The following is a 22,501-nucleotide window of genomic DNA, read 5'->3' on the forward strand; positions in this document are numbered from 1 at the left end:
ATCTATCTATCTATCTATTTGCGAGTATAGGCCATGACATGTGTGTTTGTTCATAAATGTATAAATAATAGCCATCACTGGATGTGTAAGATCATCTTCAAAAGGTTTTATGAACCGACTCGTTATCTAATTGGCTAAATCACCGTAAATCACACCTGTAGCTGATACACGGTTAATTATGAAGCTTACATATAGTTAAGTTAACATATATTAACATTTTATTACTGGGAAGATGTTGACTGTACACTCACTCACATCTCATTTCTCGCTGGTGGACACTGTTTTTTTCTTGGTCTTTTGGGGTTTGATTTATAGAGTCAGTGCGACACCTGTTGGTCAGATGGAGGACCGCGTAAAACACAAACCCACAAGCGTAACTAGAATATTAAACGACGTTTTGCCTCTTTAAATACTGTCAACGCGGGTTATTATAACACACGCAGTCCTAAATTAAAACGCTGATTTAGGATATAACTTGAGCGTCGCACACGCTTCACTGTTGCAGATGTTGACAATAACTGACAGCGCTTTGAACCAATGTGAATCGAGATTGTCTTTCCCCGTGCAATGTTTGACCAATGGCTGACTATGGTTCGTAGTATCCAAGGTAGGTAGATCCAGCTGGGACTATAAATACATGAACGAATACATAATCGAGGGGAATGTGCTGCAGACCTCAGAAGCCATTTTGAGATGATGTCCCTGTTGAGAAAGCCTATGAAGATGCTGAAATCAACGAACATGGTTACAACACTGTCTGTTTCTCCCTCCGTCTCCTCTATTTCACCATGGCAGCTGTCAACCGACGGGACATTAGCAAAGCGGGGGTATCAAGCTGCGCTCACAGAGTTAAAACGTCATTGATATGAAAGAGGAGAGTGTCTTGTTTACTGTCTCTGTCCAGACATGTAACACCGTGAGTTTTTTCCAGTCTGAAATCTTCCAGCACCTCTCACAACCCAACGTCTCCTTGACTGATTTGAGTTAATTCACTCTTGTACCGGGAGAGAGAAGGGAGGCAGATCCGTTTTGCCAATGGCTTCTGTGAGCCTTGTTTCCAGTCCCCCAGCCCCTGTTCTTGACAAAAACATGACAGACTCTGAGCTTGCAGGGGATGAAAGGTCGAGTAACAATCTTATGCAATTCTTAATACGCTCATCTGTGCGTTTCAGTGCTGTGGGTCTACATGCTTGTGTTGCTGTTTTCTTTCTTTTCTTTTCTTTTTTTAAAACCATGAATTGCAGGGTAGAGAGACATTTTTCACGGTCCACCCCCCCCCTCAAAAATCTTTGCATGACTCTTTGGTGCAATAGAGTAACTGTCCAAATAGCTGAGATGTCCCATCACTGTGTCGATTAAGACTCATAATCATTTCCATGCAATCATTCAATATAGCAAGACCTCATCGTTCGTGTTGTTGTGTTACTGGGGTTGCTGCATTGTTGCCATCCGCAGGAGACTATGCAAATGACTATGATGTAAATGCCACGCCCATCTTTGTATTGTACTCCCCCTACCGGTTACCTGGCAATACTGCTGAGACAGGGTTATGATGCGCTTATGCCATGCCCTGTGTCCTTTAGACTGACCTATAGTCCCACAAAAGGGCTACAAGAGCATGACAACAAATCGAGCCAAGAGTTTGGTGGTTTTCATTAAACACTACACCAGCTGATTTCACTGACCTTATCCAAGGAAGAAGAACCAGTTGGTGTAGTGTTTGTTTGGAACAAAAGCATGCAGAGTCTCAGCTGTTTATGGCCTGTGTTGCACCTTCCACACCTCACATCTGTTTCTGGCATCTGTTTCACCTCATACAAGGTCTTGTGTTTACAATGCATCAGAAAAATCCTTTAGAGATCAATTAAAATAGTATCTGTGATTGTATTGATGAGTAGGGAGATGGTGGCTTTATCACAACATATGTTGTCACTGAAACTGTACTATGAAAATTATTTGTAGTAAAAATCTTGAATAGAGTAGACCATTGTTATAACAATAGCAGTAATTATATTGCATTTTCCTTCATTTGTAATCAAGCTTCAGTTAAGACCACAATTATCCATAGGCAAGGGCTGTTTTATGCCAGTTTTCCCATTAAGTTGGCAAAGGTCCCTGTTGCTTTGGCTGGACTAAATTTAAAGTTTAGTTATCATGGTAGTGTTGGATGTGGAGGGTCTCGCGTTGAAGCCTGATCTGTGCTGCTGTTAGAGGAAGAGATGCAAGAGCTGTAGTGTCTGTAAAAACAGACTTTGGTCAGTGGGTAGACATACTTTCCCATTTTACTGTGTTTTTGTTTCACTTTCCTACCTGCAGTATATTTTTAAAGGAGCTGACATTACATGTTATAAAATGGTACTTTATTGTAGGGTCAAATATTGTTAGGAAATGGTTTCACATACACTATTTTCTATGAACATTTTAGGTAATCATTGACTTGAATTTCTCTCTAGACTGAATTGGCCATTTAGTATGATTAGCATTGATTCCAGTCACAGCCAGTCCAATTATGATCATTCATTTGAAATTGGACCATGTTTTACAACCAGCCACTCATTAACGTTAAACCACCATCCTGGTCGTAAACATAACAGATAACAGAAAGCACCTTGCTTGTCAAGTTTATTCAAGCTCAGTCATGTCAGTAACCACTCATCTACAGAGTTTCGCTGCTCATGGCTGATGCAACAAAATATTAGAAAGAATCCTTATGATTACATACTGATCATAATAGCAACAGATGTTGGTGTCTCTTTCATTAATACTTCTGTATTCCAGCCCAGAGTATTTGACAGTCCAGATAGATTTTCATCAATGTCAAAAGTGAGCCAAAATACACAATTCTTTTAGGGAAAGTCATCAAGCTTAGGCCAATTTTCTACTTTTGTGTTTGCCTTCTATTGATATTCATACTATTATATAAAGTAACTGAATAGTCTTGATGCTGAAAATGTATTTGTTTTGCAAGAGGTTCTCACAGATATTATTCAAGCTGAGCATGAATCTAATTTGGCTTTCATAATAAAACTATGCATTGGTTCACAGGACATAAAAACCTAGCCCTGAACTACTCACCCGACAGGGTGTTTTTAGCACAGGGGAGGCTTTAGGTGTAATGGAAACTGTCTGGCATGATACTTGTACTTTGTTGCTTAAGAAGAAAAGAAATGAATGTAATGTAATTTGTTATTTTTTAATTACATTTTTATAACAGACAATTCTTGATGTGAAAAGCAGACAAAATATATAACCTCCTACAGTTAAACTCACTGTGCCGACTGCTATTCCTCTTTTCAGAGAGGATGGAGAATTGGAAGACGGAGAAATAGATGACGAGGGAATTGGAATTGAAGAGGAAAACAAAGAGGCTGCAGAGGTGAATGAAGATAAAGAGAGGGAAAAGGAGAACGAAAAGGAAAAAGCTAAAGATAAAGAAGAAAAGACTCACAGGCACTCAAGGAAAAGATACAAAAAGACCAGAGAGAAGAGGAGGTCCAAAAGAAGGAGACGTGACAGACAGAAAGTAAGCTGGCTTTTAACCTGTTTATGACAACAATAGAACTAATTCTAAATTCACTTTCATAATTTGCACCTCTTTTATCTTCTCTGCTCTCTTATCAGCACCACTCCCCGTCCAGTAGCTCCAGCTCTGACACTTACGACTCAGATTATGACCGAGTAGAAAGACCCAAAAACAGAAAGGGATCTGATGGCCAATCTTCTCAGGTGAGGAATTTACCACATGTTGGCATATTATAGCTAAATATTAATTTGGGCATTATTGTATGACATAATTTTCACTCTGGTTTTACCTGCCAGCATGGACGGGACTTAAAGGGTGGTCACAGCAATTCACAGAAGTCCCCGCCACACAAGAGCAGCGATTTTGACAAGTACAGTGACTACAGCGATGACAAGTATGACTACGAAGACGAGGAGGATGATTATGAAGATGACGTGTCCGAGTACCCGCAGTCAAAAGATTCCCCAAATCAGGGAAAAGGACGCCATGCTAAAGACCAGATGAAGAGAGGAGGCATGAGGGGCATGAAACAACAGCAATGTAAGAATGCATTTTTAAGACAACTACTAAAAAGTTGAAATAAATAGTAAATGTTATGTTCTGTTACTAAAGACTTAATCAAGAGTTTAATGATTTCTTCAAAAATGTCATCTTCAGTTGGGCAGAGGGGAAGAGGCAGAGGGAGTGGACCAGGTCGAGGACGAGGGATGCTCAACAAGAACAAAAAGCTGAAGGGTAAACCCTGGGGAGGACGTGGACGAGGTCGAGGAGGAGACCAGGGCATGGAAGACATGCAAGTATGTAGTGTACTGCATGTTTCTCAAAATTCAACAAAGCTTTAGCTTGAAATTGTATTATACATTAACTGATAAGTAAAAAAGGACTAATTAAAGACACGTGCCTGTTGTTAAATTTAATTTTTTTTTAGGAAGGGAAAAATCCCCCCAGTTTTCAGAAGAAACGACCAATTATGAGCAAGGAGTTTATCAATCAGCACACAGTTGAACACAATGGTAGATACATTTGCAAGTATTTCCTGGAAGGTCGATGCATCAAGGTAGAGTACCCCTAATGTTCATGAACTTGTTTTAATAATTCATGCCCCTATGTGTTAAAATTATTTATTCTAAAATTAAATCCATAAAAATAATTTTGTCTTGATTCAGGGGGAACAGTGCAAGTTTGAACACGAGCTTGTTGTCCCAGATAAGAAAAAGGAACTCTGTAAATTCTACCTCCAAGGATACTGCAGTAAAGGAGATAATTGCATTTACATGCACAATATCCTTTATTAATTGTAATAGTTTTTAATTGCATTTTTGTAATTGCAATTCATGTGCATTCCTTCTATACTGTGTTTTGCTATCATTTATGGTCACACTGGTTTCTCTCTGCTCTGTGTTTCTCATGTGAGGGCAGGACTTAGTTTGGATAAGATTATCCTCAGCGGTGGCCTCTCTTGCAATTTACCAGTGAATTTTGCCCAGAGCCCCTTTTCTTTTTCTTTCCCTTACCTGTGGTTAGCCTGGGCTTGTGTCTGTCAAAATACAGTCAGCCAGTCAGAAGAGAGGGGCATTGAGCATCACACAAAGCAGCCTGTTTTTGGTAGACCTCTTTGAGATGGTTTTGGGTAGTTAAAACCACAAAAATCAGGACTAAAACACTGGACAAGTGTAAAATATGGGACCTTTAAATCATGATTTACTGAAATTTCATTACACTTTTGAATTATTTCTGTTTCTTAACCTGTGATTGCACATGAATATCCATGCAAGTTCTTTCACACTGGAGCCAAATGTTATCAAGGGGACAACTGCAAATTCTCCCATGAAGCTTTGACCGACGTGACCAAAGAGTTGCTTGATAAGGTAAGACACAATGTTTAAATCCATTTTTATTTCGACTGCTTCTACGCCAACAAATCCTCAGCTCTAGCTTCTGCTCTCTGACCCCTTGATCAGATCATTAACACTGAAGAGGAGAATGCCCGTGAGGATGAGTTGGAACTGGAGGACCTGAGGAAACAGGGTATCGCCCCACTTCCAAAGCCTCCTCCTGGTGTGGGGTTGCTCCCCACACCTGGTCAGAGCAGTCCTCCAGATATAGCTGCTGGTCAAGCAGGAAAGAAGATCCCCTCCCTCTTTGAAATCAAGGTTCAACCTACTGTAGACTTGGCACACAAAATTGGTCTGAGGTAATTAAAATAATCTGTAATGAATCTTTAAAGAGTGCTTGGAGTTTAGCCTGAAATTAATTGTGAGCTTTATTTTTTAGTGGATCCAACTACCCTCAGAATCAGGGTGACAGCACTAATCAGTTTAGTGGAGGCACAGAAGAAACACAGAGTGGGGGTATGGTGCCTTCAGGCCCCACCGCTCCTCCAGTTCCTCCACCTGGGTCCCCTGGTCCCATGGGTCTCCCCACAGGGCCACCCATGCCACAGAGTCCCCAAGGACAGCACCCACCACACGGCTTTCCAATGCCGCCACCAATCCCACCTGGTCAACCGCCTCCTTTTCATGGAAACCGACCTAACATCAACCCACAAATGAATATTCAGAGGCCTCCGTTCCCCCCAGTGCCTGATCTACAGATGCTACAAAGCCTCTTCCCGTTTCCATCGATGGGTCAGAACCCAGTAGAGTTTTTCAGCAACTTCCTACGAAATCAGGCCATGGGCCAACAAGGAGGTTGGTGTCACATCAATGATGTTAGAAATACCAATACTCAATAAGATCGTTACTTCAGGATTGCGTTTTTTAAAAGAGTTTATTATGATGTGTCTTTTCTCTTTTTGATGTAGTGGACCCTGGTGTGGCCTTTATACAGAACCTCCAGCAGCAGATGGGTGCAGAGTCACAGTTGCAGTCTTTACCACCAGCAGTGCAGAAAGCCATCTTTTTACACCTGACGCAGCAGAAACAAGAGTCACAGCCACAGGGGAATGAGCCACAGAGAGCAGAGGGCCAGGATGATAACAGTGCAAACAGAGGTGAGTGTCCATGGGCCTGGTTCAAGAAGCTGGTTTACTGAGTCAGAAAAAGGTAAAATAAAACCCAATAAAACCCAGAACCCCATCAGAAAAGAAGCTCAATCTGTATTACCCACAAATGTTTATCCTTATACCTACTGCTTGGAACAAGACCCAGGTGTGACATGATTGACAAAAGTGCTCTGACACAGGAAACATTTAAATTCAATCTTTTTATTTCCAGATGAAACTACCAACTGGTACTCCAGCGATGAAGAGGATGGAAGCTGTGTTTCCTCCATTCTCAAATCTCTAAAGAAGCAGAGTGAGATGCAGCAGTCTAAGACTTCCCCGCCTGCGCCTGTGGCTGCAACTCTGGTTGACCCTCGGCTTGTGAAGGAGAGGGCTCCACCCAGTGACCCACGTGTCAAGACAGACCCACGGCAGCGTCCCCCTGAGATGAAAAAGGAGTCAGATGGAGGCGCAGATCCAAGGCTCTCCAGGGACCCCAGGAAGTTGAGACCCATGGAGCCAAGCTCGTATCGCCAGCAGAGCCACCCGGTTTCTCAAAAGCCACCTACTGGAGATGAGGACGAGGAAGGAGAGAGAGAGCTCAGGGACCGAGCTGTCCTCATCCCTCTAGATGCTAGCCCCAGTGTAGTGCTGCGGGATCCACGTTGCCAGTTAAAGCAGTTTAGCCACATCCGAGTGGACATTCTGCTCATGCGGCCTTCCTTTGCCCAAACAGTGGTATGGGCTCCTGAAGACCTCATCCCTTCCTTGGTGCCCAAACAGGAACACTCCATCAATTTGCCCCTCCCACCCCTGATTGCTGATGCTCAGATGAACCGGACAAGTCTGCCTGACATTCCCCCTGTCTCCAGCCCTCCACCAAATGACCCCAGGCTGGCAGCTGCTCGTTTGAAGGGTCGACTGCCATCTGTATCTCTGGAGTCTCGATCCTCCATAGAGAGACCTGTTGATCCCCGCCAGCAAAAGGCTTTAGACCCCAGACTCAAGCGTACAGGAAGTCTGGACTCCAAGCTGATGGGTCAGAAAGAGCCCTCCTCCGGGGGAGGAGTTGTTGACCCCAGGTTACAAAAGGCCAGTGCTGGCTCCTCTCCTCACGCTGCTCGAGCCAAGACAGAACCTGAGAGGTTGCCACCATATGCTCCTCGTTTGGCCTCCTCCGGTGGGGGGCTGGAGAGTCCCACTACAATCCTTGGAGGCATCAGTCTGTACGATCCTCGTAATCAAACTGAGCAGGCTCAGAAGGACCAGGTAGAACCTCCTAAAAAAGTGGGGATTCTTAAACATCCTGTTAAGAAAGACAATACTCCACCACCGTCACTCTCCCCAACTCAACGAAGCAGCTCTTTTGAGGAGGCAAAAAGCACAGGCAGCACCTCAGATCAGCCTCCACCTTCCAGTACACCGACAGTGCCTCCGGCCTCACCAGTCAAACCCCCTGCGGTGCATAATCTTCCCATCCAGGCACTGGCAGGGCTGATCCGACCCCAGTACGCTGACCCCAGGCAGGCCAAACTAGCAGGACAGGGCTCTGCAGGAGCACAAGAAGAGGCAGAGGAAAAGAAGGAGCAGGAGCAGAAGCAGGAAGAAACCATAGTGGAGGAACCAAAACAGGAGGATCCAGAGGAGGAGGCAGATGACAGGACACTTAAGGACGTGTTCAAGACTTTTGATCCCACTGCTTCCCCTTTCTGTCAGTAAACACTCCAGTGTGGACATGTAGAAAAGCTGCATATGTTTTGTACATTGATGAGACATGTCTATTAATCGTTATTTAGCTTTACCTGAATCTATTTATTTCTGTATATAAATTCTGTTTATAAATGATCATGAATAGATTCACATAGTATCCAGCACATTGCAAATTTAGCAGTACGGAGATGATGCTGAATATGTGCATAGACACAATGTATAGTTCCTGTCAACTTAATCATATTAATGCTGAAGAGTGTGTGTGTATTTGTGTGTTTGTGTGTCTGTGTGTCTGTGTGTGTGTGTGTGTGTTTGTGTGTGTGTGTGTGTGTGTGTGTAGATTTTTTGTCAATGATTTATTTTCATGTACGTTGTAAACAATCAGAAACAATGGACTGAAACATTCTGTTTTATACTTTATTTGCAGGCATTACACTCTGTAGAATAGAATGTAGAATCATTCATTAATTAGACATGCAGAGAGATAAGAAGTAATGAATCAAACCCCGATTTCAAAGAATCCATTGAGAATTTTTGTATTTACATATTTATTTGAAGACACTTTTATATTAGTGGGACTTTATGCTTCTGCTCACTTTTATGAGAAAGGATTTTTTCAGTTGTTTTCTTGAACATTTGCAATTTTTATCACACATATCCTGATATGAGCTAATGACGTGTCAACCTCCAACATGATTAGGGCGGATTATCAATACAGATAACTATGTACAAGTTTGTTCATAGGCTTCTTGCCTGAAATATATACGATACATTATGACTTAATGTCCCTACAGTATCGCTATGCTTGCAGAATTCTGTGTGCAATATAAGATTATTCCTTTCTTACCTGGGAAGCTACATTGTGTCCTTTTGCAACATTACAGTAATGTTACAGATTTTGTACTTTGTGCAATTTTTTTAGGTGGCCTAAATGCTTTGAGGATGTAATGTCAACTTTCTAACTTGCTAACCCAGCAGTAATGACAGTTTATGGAGTAAGTTAATATCGTGACTTCATTTGATATCTCACTGCTGACCAGCTTGTAAGTAGCACTTAAAACATCTTCCACTTGTTTACATACTAGATCATCCAAATAGGAAATGAAGATGGTTGAAAATCTTGGTCACATTGCAGGTATATGTTTTATAAATATGACCTTTATGAATATGTTTTAATGGCTGAGTTTTGTTGAATTTTTACTGTAAATGAACTTGTATCGGGGCAGTGTGTGCTACAAAAGGTGAATGTTGTGGGAGTACCTTATTGTTTTCATAATTCACATTGTAAATGTTTTTTAAAGAAAAAAATCACATGTATAGTGTGTTTTTGAGTGTTTTAATGAATTATGCTTTATTTTTTCTGTCAGTATGGTGATTATGGTTGTAAAATAATGTATGATATTTTAACAACACATAGTCTCATAACATTTCAGTGGTTTTAATATATCTTAATAAAGAGATAAAAAATCAACAATTTTACTTCAGAATTAAACATCAAGTTACTATGTCTCCTTTTAGTGTGTGTATATTATGTCCAAATACAATACAAACCTGGAAGGTACCTTTAAAAGTTAAGTTGGTTTCACATTTTTATTATTATATCAAATGGAAAACATATAATTAGTGTTCAGCTACTTGTTTTTAAGAGATACATTCTTGTCTTTTGAAGGGATAGTGGTCACAGTGCCATCTTGCAATGGCGGGGCAAGACTTGGTGCTAGAGGATGACATGCTGTCTTCCTCAAACCCAGCTCATCAGTCTCTGGGTTAGAGGTCTGCTGGGCTCGATGGATCTCCAGGTTCCTCCTCCACTGGAAACACAACGCTGTAGCCTCCACTCCATCTGAGTTTGGCTCAGGCTGCTTTAAACCCTGGTATTGAAAGAGTATCAAGAGTGTATTAAATGACAGAGCTGTATCTGTTATTATTATCTAAAGTACATAAGGAAGATCTCGTTGGCAAGATTTACCGCAATACAGGCTGTTTCTGCAGCATGAACACCACGCAAGACTGTCTGGAGTAGATTCTGTGCATTCTTCACCAGGATCTCATCAGATGATTTGCAGCCAGGTGTTATAGCATTGACACTAAGAAAACCATAAGAAAACTATTGCATTACTTGTATTTTCTTTACGTGGTCATATATACTTCTATGTGATTATATTTTGCTAATGGCGTCTGTGCTTCCTCTGACCTGGAGATGATGTTGAGCTGGTTTGTGATGGTGAGAATCTGCTCCACTATGAGGGAAAGCTCAACTGTGCTCTGTTTATCAAGGCAGTGGTTGGCAATAACTCTGATAAAATGAGTCACTGACTGACAGTTTGAGATCACATCTTTGGCTGCAGTGACAAATGCCTCTTTGTTCTGAGAAAAGAAAAAAGAGATTGTAGATAGTGGATGGCTGGAGGTATCAAGATCAAGGCAGAAAAGTGCCCTCTGGTGGTCATTACCGGTATTGGGCCTTTCTTCTTCAAGTACTGAGTCATGTAGTATATTGTGTCAGCCATCTTCCTGGTCACCTGGACTATTTTGTTGTCCTTAGGATCCCAGCTGTCACTCTCTTGCTTTAGGAAAAGGGAGGTGTAGGTCAGCGATGAAGCTTCTTTGTATGTACCAACTCCATCCTGTAGGGGAAAATTAGAATTTATTGTGAAGTAATTGAATCACTAAACTGTGTATTTCTGTCAGTTATGAGATATATACCTCCTTTTCCATATTCCCAGGTCCATATTTCATCACAGTTGATGTGCCCATACTTGGTTCTGCAGCGTCAACACTTTCTGTATTGCTTTTCAGCCAAGAAGTGATTTCAGATTGAAATCCCACTTCTTTGACATTAGATGGCGTTGTAGTTTGGCCATCTTCAGTATTCTCAGGTGATGTGCCTTGAAAGCCAGCCCTAATGTGCTCTTTAGCCTCTTGCTGAATCCTGTCTTGCTTGCAGATCTCCTCCACCAAATAGTGAGCTTTGGCAGACCAGCACTGAATCTGCACATCCAGGCTGAGTGTGTCACAGATAAAGTGAGTCTCTGCAATGAGCCTCGCCCTGCTGATTATGTCTGAGATCTGAAAAGCCAGATGGTCATTGATAGACCTAAGGTTAGAGCGTGAGCGTGGGTCCCGTATGTAGTTGAAGCAATCCTCAATTCTTTTGATAGCAGATTTTACATTTTCAAAAAGTAACTGTGCTACATTTTCAAATTGTTGCTCTACATCTTCTGTCTTATTCTCCCTGAAGTGTTCTGCTGCAAAATATGCAAGACTGACAATATTTTGAAGGGCAGTATCATAGTCCTTATTTGCTTTGCTTAAATGACCTGAAAGCACTCGAATTTTAATCAAAAGATTTCTCCGAAAAATTTCTATGTTTGCGTGCTGCATTATAGTCGGCATCATGCCATGGTCCTCGGCAGCTTGGAGGTAGGCTTCAGTCAGTGTTTTTAGTTCATCCTGGTATCTTGTTAACTGTTTTGATTTGTAAGCACTTTTGCATATCAGACGAGTGAGCCTTGCTGCCTCTTGGATTCTCAGTGAGTTCTCAGACAACACTGATAGCTGTTTTTGAGGGCTCAGTTGGCTCATTGCAGTCGAAGTCCCCAAAATCTTATCCAGAGAATTGAACAAAATCTGAACAGACAGACCCCAGAGGATACAAAGCCCTTCTAGCTGATCTATTTGCCCTTTTGGTGTGGTGGAAAACTCTACCAGAGACCTTGTGTTGTTCCTGGCTTTGTTCAGCTTGTTGTGCAAAACAGTGAATGTTTCTTGACTATCACTTTGCAAGGGTAAATCAGACGATGTCAAGAGCTGGACAACATCAGCACATGAATTCATTACCTCACTGAGCTGCTGTGTAACAGTGACTGCAATTGTTGGTACATTTCCTTGCAGCTCATTGTAAACAGCATAAAACCAGGTTCCAGCTACTGGCAGTAAAACCTTGCGAATGTTGTTAATGAGGTCAGAAAACTGCATGCTGTGTTTGTAGATGCCGTCTGTTTTCATTGCTGAACTCATTGCTGTCTCTTGAGCAGTCTGGACAAGCAGTGGAGTCAGCGACACCAGTTCAGCTCGAAAGCTATCCAGTGTCTGGCAATCAACAGCATCAACAATGGCCAAAGCTTCCTTTGTAGCTTGAGCGTAACAGTTTGACAGTTCAAGAACACCAGTGCAGGCCTGGTTGAGTGCTGTCACATCTTTCCCTTTCGTCACAGTCACAACTTCATACAAGAGGGGTAAAAGGTCAAATTCAAGAGGCTTGTGGATCAGTTTGGGCTCATCTGAGACAGCTGGTATCTTTAAATCATTGCTGTCATATTTATGAGCCAGTTCCGCTTGTATAATTTCCCCATCTGAGTGCTCCTCCTCATGTTCAGTTTGGATATCCCTCCCTGTAACCTCCAGGACAGGAGAATGAGAGCTTCTCATCATATGACCCAGGTTCAGTTCACAGTTGTCCTTGACTGGGAAATGTGACTGTGAGACATCAGGCTGACGTGCCCCCTCTCGCAGTGGGCTGAGGAGATGTGGATGCTGTTGGCCATCCAGTCCCTCCCTGAGCACTTTAAAGCTCTGAATGGCAGCAGCAACATCATCTGAAAAGGTAGAATACACTACCACGTTTAGACTGGAACCAAACAACATGTCTCTGACTGACTGGACCACTTTGGTTTGAGATAATTGAACCTGTTTCAACAGGACCAGGAGGCCATTCCTGTAGATGGGGTAATCACTTGTGTCTAAGTGCCTCTTCACTGAACGCATACCCAGCTTCATGTGACAAATTAAGTTTGTTGCGTGTTCATTAAATAGTTCATAATTCTGCTCTCGGTATGCAGCGTCACATCCATGGCGGTCACTGACCATCTCAGTAATAACAATACTAGTGAACTCCCTGACATCCAGTACATCATTGAAAGTGTCCTGTAGCTGGCCAGTCTCCTCCTCCCATTTTTGACAAATCTCGTGAAGCTTTTGAGGGGTTTGTATTGAGTTGTCCGCCAGCTCGAGTGAAAGAGGTGCAATTTGGGCCCTGAGTCTAGTGAGACAGACTCGTGAGTTCTCTACATTCTCCAGGCTCTTTGCATCAGCAGCCACAGCTGAGATAAAACTTGTAATTTGGATTATTCTATCAGTGTAAGATATGAAATCTTCAAGTAATGGCTGAATAAAGCTGAGATCGATCTCTGTAGAGGAATCTGCATTCAGGACCTTTCTTGTCACACATAAAAGTTCTTCAAATGTGGATGAGGCTGTCAGAAATGTATCCAAGACTTGATAAAGAATGGTGGTCATCATTACTTTATCAACCATCTGTATTTGTTGCACTAACAAGGTGAAATTGTTCTGTAGAGGTTGCTCAGAAACATCAGGATCATCAGAGGTCTTAAAAATCTGTTTTATGTTTGACCAGAACTGCAAGATGTGTCGACAATGAGCCACCACTGTTTGCTGAAACTCTCTACGAGAAGAGTTTGCCATGACTATACAATGAAACACAAGATCTCTTACTGTGCTATCAAAGCCAATGTCTCTGACTGAGGAGGTGAAGGAACTAGCAAGTAGCTGCAACAGACTGTCCCTCCTTCCGGCATAATACCCACAAGGACCCAAAGATCCTCTTCGACATTCGCTCCTCAGGGTCGCAGTAATGTCACTCACTGTGCTCTGCACCTTGTCAAGTATGTACCTCTTGGCTGCTTGGGCCTGCTCACTTGTAGGGTGTTTGATGGTTGTGCACATGGCCGTGTGCAGCATGGAGATGCACCTCCTCAGGGTCTCCAAGGAGTCAAGAAGCTGTTTGGTTTGTCTTGGATCCTGTAAGGAATTTGCTCTTTCCACTGTCAGACTGTTGAGAAGAAGCAAGGCGTCAGAAAACTTCCGAAAGGATTTGAGAAGGGACTTCATCTCTGAGGAAGAGCCAAGCTCAGAGAGACGCTCCAACGCCTGATCTGCAGCAGCTACAACTTTCCTGACAGTAGCATCATCGTTCACTAACAGAACCTAAGAGCAAAAAGATGGATAAGGTCACTTATTTATTTATACCTTCTTGCAGACAGGCTGTGACATTACAGATAAGATTTCAGTCAGTAGCTAACACAGGGGGAAAAGTTCACTGTGTTCCCAAATTAATATAGAACAATTTAAACTGTTATGTCTAACAACACCAGAAAGTTGGGCCAAAGATCACAAAGGAGTAGTTGAAATATTTTAGTTAGAAAGTGTAAAACAGACAGCAGTTTGTCCTTTTGTAGTGTAATGTGATATTCCCATTTAGGGAAACCTCTGTGAAAGCAAATGCAGCTGTGGTGATGAATGATGAAGATGAATCTATCGGAACCTGCCAGTGCTTTTAGTCAGTCGCTGTCTGCTTCTAGACAATCAAGCAATCATTCCTTTCCTTCAATCTGATTATTTAAAAAAAAACTTCTAACCAGCTTTATCACCAAGAGAGGAATAATCATACTTTACTTTGACCACTCCCAGGAAGACATTCTGTGTAGCAGTGATGAGTTCCTCTCTGTGCTCAGTCAAACTGGGCTGGATGCTGAGTTTCTGGGCTGCCAGCAGCACATGTTGTCCAGACACAGTGACCGACTCCAACAGGGACGACATCTCCCTGTGCAAAACCTCCTCCTCTGTCTCACTTATATGCCTAGAAATAAAAAGTCTGGAGTTCATTTAGTAATTTATTACACATGTCAGCATTACATGCATAAAATCACATGTTGGTATTTGACATCAGTGACATTTATAGGCAGTTATAGCTCCAGTCTTGTCCATTAAATGTATTCTCCTTCCCTCAGTGAACTCCACATTGTACGCACCTGGAGGCCACTGCAGCCATGTTCTCAGTAGCTTTAGCCACAGCATGAGCTGCCCCCTCCAGCTGGCTGAACTGTTCAGGATCCTCTTCACTGTCACATAGCAGCACCAAGTTGCATACATGACATGCAATTGGTGCAACCACCCGCTCCACCGCTGCAGTCCTTATCAGTCCGTGATCCAATAATGAGGACATTGTTAGTAATTCTCTCTGGTCAAAAGAAAGTGAGCAGCTCCATGTGTTGCAGTGTTCCTGCTGTATTCACTGTGGTAGCTGAATTAATAATTCAGTATATTGGATAGAGGATCTTGTGCTTGATGTCAGTGTTTCATAGCAACTGGTGTCACCTGAGCAACCACACATACAGTAACCTCGTCAGGTTTATAGAATGACTAGTTGCCTTCTTCCCTGACTTACTGTTTTGCATGTAGACCTGCAAGCAGAGTGTACTGTGGGATGCAATTTAAGATAGTTTTTTAATACTTTTTTTGCAATAATTATTATTTTTAAAATCAGAATAGAAATAAATTAGTTGTTAAATCTATAAAACATCAGAAAATAGTGAAAATGTCTGCCAGTTTCAAATCCCAAAACATGCTCAAATTGGGTTTTTTTTAACAATACTATATAGTTCTGACATTAATTTTTTTGTATTTTTTTAATATTGTAAGTGATTTAAACAATTGTTGATATACATTTTCTATCAATCAACTGATTTATTGATAAGTGATTTCAGCTGTAATAAGTTAATACTGTATAAGCAATTAAAATTAGACCGTTTTAATAAATGTTTCTACACAAGATAACTCTAAGCCCTAAGATGTGTTTTAAAACATAATCATATATTTGCTTCAAGTAATTGTTCATGTCTGATGGTTTTTCCACCAAAAGTTTCAATCAACTTATACGTTTTTAAAATGACATCTACACTTTCTCTGTCATTGAAAATCCAGACTTTTTGATATGACAATGTTTCATTTTAGAAGTTCAGCTACTTAACAACATAACTAACTAGAAAAGGCCATTCTCAACGTTTGTGCACTGAAGGCTTAAAGTTTCCATATCACACTTGTGTACGAAGCTTTCTGCTTTCACCTGCTGAATGTGAAAAAAACTCTTCATCAAACTCTGCACATTCTGTAAGCAACAATGAGCAAAACACATTTAAGTAAAGGGGAAACTTTTAGACAAATATGACTGTTTTCCGTGATTTTAGAATATGTAGTTACGTTTTTTGTTTTTTTTCTTCTTCTGTGCATTTGGAGCAAAGCAGCCAGCAGAGAGCACCACACACCATAACAAAGTGAACCAACCAACAACCACACTGGAAACATTGACAAAAACTGCAAACAGCACCATGAAATTTCACTCTAAAATTTATCAACAGATAAATATACAGTTCAAACACATTTTAAACATCAATCATACAGCACACTATAATGGAAAAGATATTCAGTGACAGTAGTATATTCAGAACAAAACCCCAAATAACGGCGTGATTAACGGTGACAACAAACATACAAAACAAAATATAACCATCACAGTTAAAACTTACCAAAAAAAAAAAAAAAAAGTCAAGTGTCGGTTTCTCTGCATTCAGGTATAGCATCGAGTTAACAGATGCAGAGTGAAGACGTGAATGTGTACAGTATATGCCGTCATGCCAGTGGAATTAATTGGTAAAATAAAGTGTATCTGATCAATAAAAGATTCATACAGCAAAATAGAGAGCCAAGCGATCAAAGTCATAGTGAGCCATAAAGTGTCTTAGCACTGAAGTCCTAGAGAAATGTGAAACATATTAAAATATAATTTTTATTCTTTGGCATTGCACATTTAAATCTGACTCAGGTGGAGTGAAAAAGTCCCGAAACTCATGCAGCTGCAGGGTTTCATCCAAACATGCAGCAAAGCTTATTTTTGAAGCATAATTGAACTTTGTTTTACCATGTATAAAATACTTAACATTCTGACTTTGTTGGGGACATTTTCATTCTGTATTCTGCAAAATATCATTCACAATCAATCCCAGCATTTAAGAGTTGCGTGGGGTAAAATCTTTATTACTGAGGAGCTTAGCTATTTTATTGGTGGCAGATTTTTCAGGGCACTAACATTCCTACATGTTGGCTTAAAATGAGCTTTTCCCATGAGCCCAAAAGAGCTCGTTTATGCGTGGTGATAGAGTGCAGCACGTTCCCACCTATTTTTAGGGCATTACTCATGCCATGGGCCCCTGTAAATGACTGTAGGTGGACTCCCATCGCAGACTTTCATCTGGCCGTGGAGAGTAATGCTTCTCATATTTCATACGAAAACCCAATGCCTAATAACATAATAGTAAAATTAAATATGGTCTGCTTAAATGGAGTCTGGTTCGGTTTGCACATAAATCATAATCTGATCTAGTGTCATGACATGGAGTAAATCATTTCCTACTGTATTTCATTGAGAATCAATCCCGTAATATCTTTACTTGAACCTGGAAGACTTTTGGAAACCATCTATAGTCACCTGATCAATATTTCTTTACAAAAGCAGCTTCAGATAATTTGCTCTACTGCACATTGCACTTTCAAAGCATTGCAGAGAGTTAAAGATTAACATTTGAATCTGTCAAAATCACTGATATTACATCCACTTTAATCCCCTATAAACAACTTGGTTAAAAGCCAGACCATAAAAAATGGAATGCTTATGGAAAGTGACAAAGCTTGTAATGTGAATGATGGCTTTGACAGTATGCTTTACGACCCATCGTCTGCATTTCAGGCGTGGATAATAAAGGAAACATGGCAAATAAAGTGTTAATAGAGAACTCTACAGTGCTGTAGATTACCACATCCTGAAGTAGGTCCTAATGACCTCAGAGAGCGCTTGTGCTCTGCCTTCTGCACCTCTGGGACAATTATAGCGGATGACATGAGGACACAGCATTTCATCATTGTGTGTGTGGGTGTTAAATGCAGTATAAACTCTGGATGATTATCTATGAGAGGGAGAGACAGTCAGATGTGTAATACAGATATTCGTAAGCCGGAAATAGAACAGAAAAGATACAATCTTTCACTCCCAGGAAGAACTGAATATACAAACAACTCCAATCATATACTATACAGGACATATCTTTGGCATAAGAGTTAATCTATGGAGCCAAGGCATTCATTCTTATCAAACATCAGTGCTTTTAGGAAAACATACTGCAGACACAGTATGTTTATAATGGCCTTCAAAACCCCAACTCTTCTCGAAGCCCAGTTTTATACAATATGGCTTAAATTGTATGTATAAAAATAAATTTGCTATGTAACACAGCCCTGAGGGTTTTGTTGTCCACCAGTATTCATGCCATCTCCACATCCCTGTACGGATGTGAGTCTCCATCAACAGCTCCGCTCCACTGGCTGGGAGATACCTCCTTTGAGATTAGCTGAATTCAACAGCAAGTGTCCTCTGGCAAGCCACACTGTCACCTCAGAAACCTGTTTCCTGGACCCCCACCCACAAAAAATATCAAGTCTCCAAAAAATATGGAGAATATTCTTCTCTTCCACATATGGAAGACTGAAGGGCCTGGTGCCACTGGGGCGGCTGGGCTGTGAGACCCCCTTGCTATTGGATCCTTCCTGACCCAATCCCTAATCTCATTGGCTCCTCTGGGACCCCTACTGCCAGTCTCAATGGTTCTTTTCCATCCAGTCCCAGCTTTCATCACTGTCCTTCCTGTTCTTTTCAGCCTCGATGATCTCTCTGTAGCGCCGACGGAAGAAACCCATCTGTCAAAGAAAGAGAGGAACGAGAATTTGAGTGGTAAGTAAAGTGTATCTGTGGTCACATCTGACCGCAGCAGTGAAAAACCTGAGGTTTTACATGTTTCAGCTCATTCACTACAAATCACATTTTACCTTACTGCTGACCATTTTCCAGAGCATACCATAACTCTTTAAACAGATTTTTCTCTTTTTCAAATGAAATTTATTTATGATAACTTGTTCTGCACACTTAGGCATTAATTGCAACCTTAAACTTTTCACAATGTCAACATTCACTTGCTTTTGCTCTGGATTTCATTTTATGACAACATAACTGTTTGGCAGTTAAATAACACTGCATTGTGGATTCCTTCAATGTTAGATGTTGGGTTGTCACTGAATGCACCACCAAGGACAGTTTTTCAAAACAGCCTCTTCTTTCAGCTGCCTCTTCACACAATAATAATATCATTTTTGCAAATAATGACTCAAATCTGAAGTTCAATGTAATCGATTATATACAGTACATACAAACGAGATCTATTCTGTAGTGAAACAAATGTTAGTTAATTTACAAACATGCTGTCAAAATAGTCTTATAAAGGTAGTAAGTATATACAATTAAAATGTAATGGACTACACCACAAAAAGCCACCAGCATAGATGGAAACAAATCAAGCATTTCCCCTGTAGAAATGCACTGTTTCTTTAGGAATGTGATATTGCGTTCACATTGACATTTCACGGAGCTTCAACATGCATTTAGCAGGTGTAAAAAGCGGTAGATTCTTGGCGTGTGTCTAAACAGAAAAGCATCCCCTGCGACAAAGCAGTCACACTGGGAAACTGCCCCTCTCACTACAACTCCATTCATTTATCTACATTTAACTAGTAAAGTTTATTGATATAGACCTGTGCACTCCTCAGGCATTTCCTGAAAAGAGCAATACAGGACATGTGCTAATCTTGTAAGTGGGGTTTATTTTGGCAGGATCCAAGGACCTGGGGAATGGGGTGTTGGGGGAAAGTGGTGGAGTGGGGTGGGGGGGTATCCAAGGACCAACATTCCAAGGTTCAGATGTGGCATTCCCAGTGGAAAATGAATCAGTGAAAAAGAAAAGGAGGTTTGTGCTAACAGGGCCTCTGGACATCAGTGTAATTGCTATTTCCCTTTAAGATTCTCCCTTCATGTGAGTGGTATGGTGTGAATTATTGTCCAGGCTGTGATTTGTCTTCTGCATGGTTGTTAAAGGCCAGAAGCAACCTAACTCCCCCTCCTCTACCTCAAGCTCTCTCTGACGTCTAACCAGAGTTAGACTCTCACGTCCATGACATCTGTCTCTTGTTTACTATTACAGCGTCAGCATAAAAGCATTTCTGGCAAAAGAATATTGTCGCAAGCAGTTTTTTTATTCTTTGTGACTGACGCTGTTAGCTGGACAACTTTTAACAGACCGTGCTGTTCACAAAATGTGCTCGTGTGATGTTTTACCTTCCAGAGTAGCACAGCTAACAGCAAAAAGATGAGGATTCCCACCAGCAGACTGATGGCGATGATCCAGCCCACTACGTAACCCCTCGGCTCCTGACTGTGCAGAGCCTCGAAGAACAGCTGAAACATAACAGTACTTCAGTCAGTTAATGAGTCACATTTGGATACAGCACGCACACACATAGGGACACACAAAAATACGCATTAAGTCATAATGATGCAATGTAGTGCAACAATAACAACCAGGAAAAAGTTAAAGCTGTTGTCAAAGCTTATGATTTGAATCAAGAGAAGCTACATGTAAACTAAATATACTGTTACGAAAAGAAAGTGGACAATATTAGGGTCTCCTCTATACAAAACACATGTCGTGAATTAATAATACAAATATACATATACATTATTATATTGCAAGCAACATCTATATTTATTTTTATATATTCTCTTTTCTTGAGTTTTGAACACACCCTGGACAGGACAGGGTGGTGTTTGACCTTTGCTCAACATGCAGAAAAAGACACGCAGCATCAACAGCTCTTGGCAGTGCAAATGGTAAACAACTTTTTGCTCTTAATTTTGTTTTCACTAATAAATTAAGTAAGATCTTTTTAAGTCATCATTGCCTCTAACTCTCTAACAAGTACCCTCTAATACTTTGAAACTTGACTGTCACTAGTCAGTAACACACCACCTTTTTACGTGTCTAATGCCAAGTATTCATCTTATTAGGCCAGAGCATTTCAAAACAATTTATCACCTCCTCCTTTTTTCAATTTAGAGCCAAAGCAGATTTTTTTGCAGCCCACAATGACGCTCTTTCTCAGAGTTATCTTGTACATTCTGGGAGGCTTGGCAATTCTAAAAAAATAGCTCTGTTCCACAATAAATAAACTCTATTTAGGCTGTTTCCCATGCCATGAGAACACTGGATAATCTGTCACTGACAGCAAACTCAGTTCACTTGACTACAAAGGACAGAGGTGCTATCTGGTGACAAATACCACATTTATTATTATTAGTTATAATAAATTGGGTTCTACTACCAGTGCTTTGATTTCAATTGGATTTGAATTTGAACCCTTGCAGTTCTTTCAGTTTGTGTTTTTCTTGGGATAAAAAAAGTTCTCTTGAAGCTATTTAATATTTCTGCTCATGGGTCATTTCCACACAATTACTTTGGTTGCGTAATTGATTTGCAGTGAATTAACTTGAGTGAAATATTGCATTACTCTGCACCACAACTACTAAGCCTGCTTTAATGTAAGCATTCCGACTTTAAACAAATAGCAAAACATTCACTGGGATCATGAAATAGATGTTTGCATGTTTACTAATGACCTTAAACAAAAATAAATAATGTGCATTCTCCCAGATATCACATGATCTTTTGTAATTTCTTTATGCACACAAGAGTGGGACAATGTAAAGTGAAGAATTTCAGTTTGGCTGTGCAGTTCCGCACAGGCTTTCAACACAAATGTGGCATGAGACGCCAACTGCAAGCCAAGACAAAACCAAGTGGACAAGTGAAGATTAATCTCTCTGTTGAATAGTTTCCCACATTAACACCTCCCCCGACTCCGAGTCCTGGAATCTAACTGTTATGCATGCCGAGGTGCTTGCGTGCACAGAAAAGATGAAAGCTCTACTGGTCGTTGCTCTCTGACTCCGACTTTCCCAATTTAACTTGTGCAATCACATCGTTCGTGGAATGTGTAATTGAATGTTAAGTTCATTCAACTTAGCTCTGCGTTGCTAGATTTACTTTCCTACCTTCAGCAGGATTGTATGGATTTATGTTGGTTTGTTGACATGTCACGGATGATAAAAACTGACCTTGTCGTTCAGCTGCCAACCGGTAGGCCTGCTGTGAGCAATACAACCAGCGACCACAAATTATACTTTGCAGTGTGTATTCTAGCTAGCTGGGTTCCAGAGGGAAAAGGTAACTGTGTTTACTAAAACCTAGGGGGGTAATAGTAGCTGGAATGAGCACATTTACTAAGTGCTGAAAGAGAAGGACAGTATGGACACATTCATGGCGGCTCTGAATTTTCCGAGCTCGTCTGGCACTCAGGGTCAGGAGGGCTGCAGCTCGGTCAGTGCCCTAATCACTTGAGAAATCCCGCTGTGGGGACGCTGAGAGCTCAATATAATCATCACATCTGATCTGCTCGGCCATTCAATCACTCAGCAACCGACAGTGTAGAGG

At 41.0% G+C, this 22,501-nt stretch overlaps 2 protein-coding genes across 3 annotated transcripts in view; one reads left to right on the top strand and one right to left on the bottom strand.

Moving 5' to 3' along the window:
- Positions 1-664: 664 nt before the first annotated feature.
- LOC133991757 (zinc finger CCCH domain-containing protein 6) lies at positions 665-9,689 on the top strand. The gene is made up of 12 exons (XM_062430298.1): positions 665-1,121; positions 3,298-3,523; positions 3,622-3,726; positions 3,820-4,063; positions 4,181-4,320; positions 4,452-4,580; positions 4,690-4,804; positions 5,282-5,391; positions 5,485-5,717; positions 5,798-6,213; positions 6,327-6,515; positions 6,739-9,689. The coding sequence occupies exons 1-12, from the start codon at positions 1,036-1,038 to the stop codon at positions 8,223-8,225; spliced, it is 3,480 nt and encodes a 1,159-aa protein (XP_062286282.1). The 5' UTR covers positions 665-1,035; the 3' UTR covers positions 8,226-9,689.
- A 6,719-nt stretch (positions 9,690-16,408) lies between these two features.
- itga9 (integrin, alpha 9) overlaps positions 16,409-22,501 on the bottom strand; it is a 48,617-nt gene continuing 42,524 nt past the window's right edge. Inside the window, exons 27-29 of one of the 2 annotated variants that reach the window (XR_009927012.1) lie at positions 20,290-20,409; positions 17,020-18,821; positions 16,409-16,918 (exon numbers count right to left, since the gene is read on the bottom strand). Coding sequence is in view for 1 of the 2 variants with exons in the window: in XM_062430069.1 (XP_062286053.1) it covers positions 18,723-18,821; positions 20,290-20,409 (219 nt within the window). In the remaining variant the exon portion in view is untranslated. Of the gene's footprint in view, positions 18,822-20,289; positions 20,410-22,501 lie in introns of both variants that reach the window. The other variant, XM_062430069.1, reaches the window with a different exon arrangement.

The sequence above is a fragment of the Scomber scombrus genome, chromosome 12 (assembly GCF_963691925.1).
Source record: "Scomber scombrus chromosome 12, fScoSco1.1, whole genome shotgun sequence".
NCBI lineage: Eukaryota > Metazoa > Chordata > Actinopteri > Scombriformes > Scombridae > Scomber > Scomber scombrus.

Excerpts from the sequence above, each read along its gene's own strand:
- LOC133991757 (XM_062430298.1), top strand. The coding sequence starts at position 1,036 with ATGGCTTCTGTGAGCCTTGTTTCCAGTCCCCCAGCCCCTGTTCTTGAC. Across the intron at positions 4,064-4,180 it reads GGGCATGAAACAACAGCAAT|TTGGGCAGAGGGGAAGAGGC; the intron begins GTAAGAATGCAT and ends TGTCATCTTCAG. Across the intron at positions 4,321-4,451 it reads AGGGCATGGAAGACATGCAA|GAAGGGAAAAATCCCCCCAG; the intron begins GTATGTAGTGTA and ends ATTTTTTTTTAG.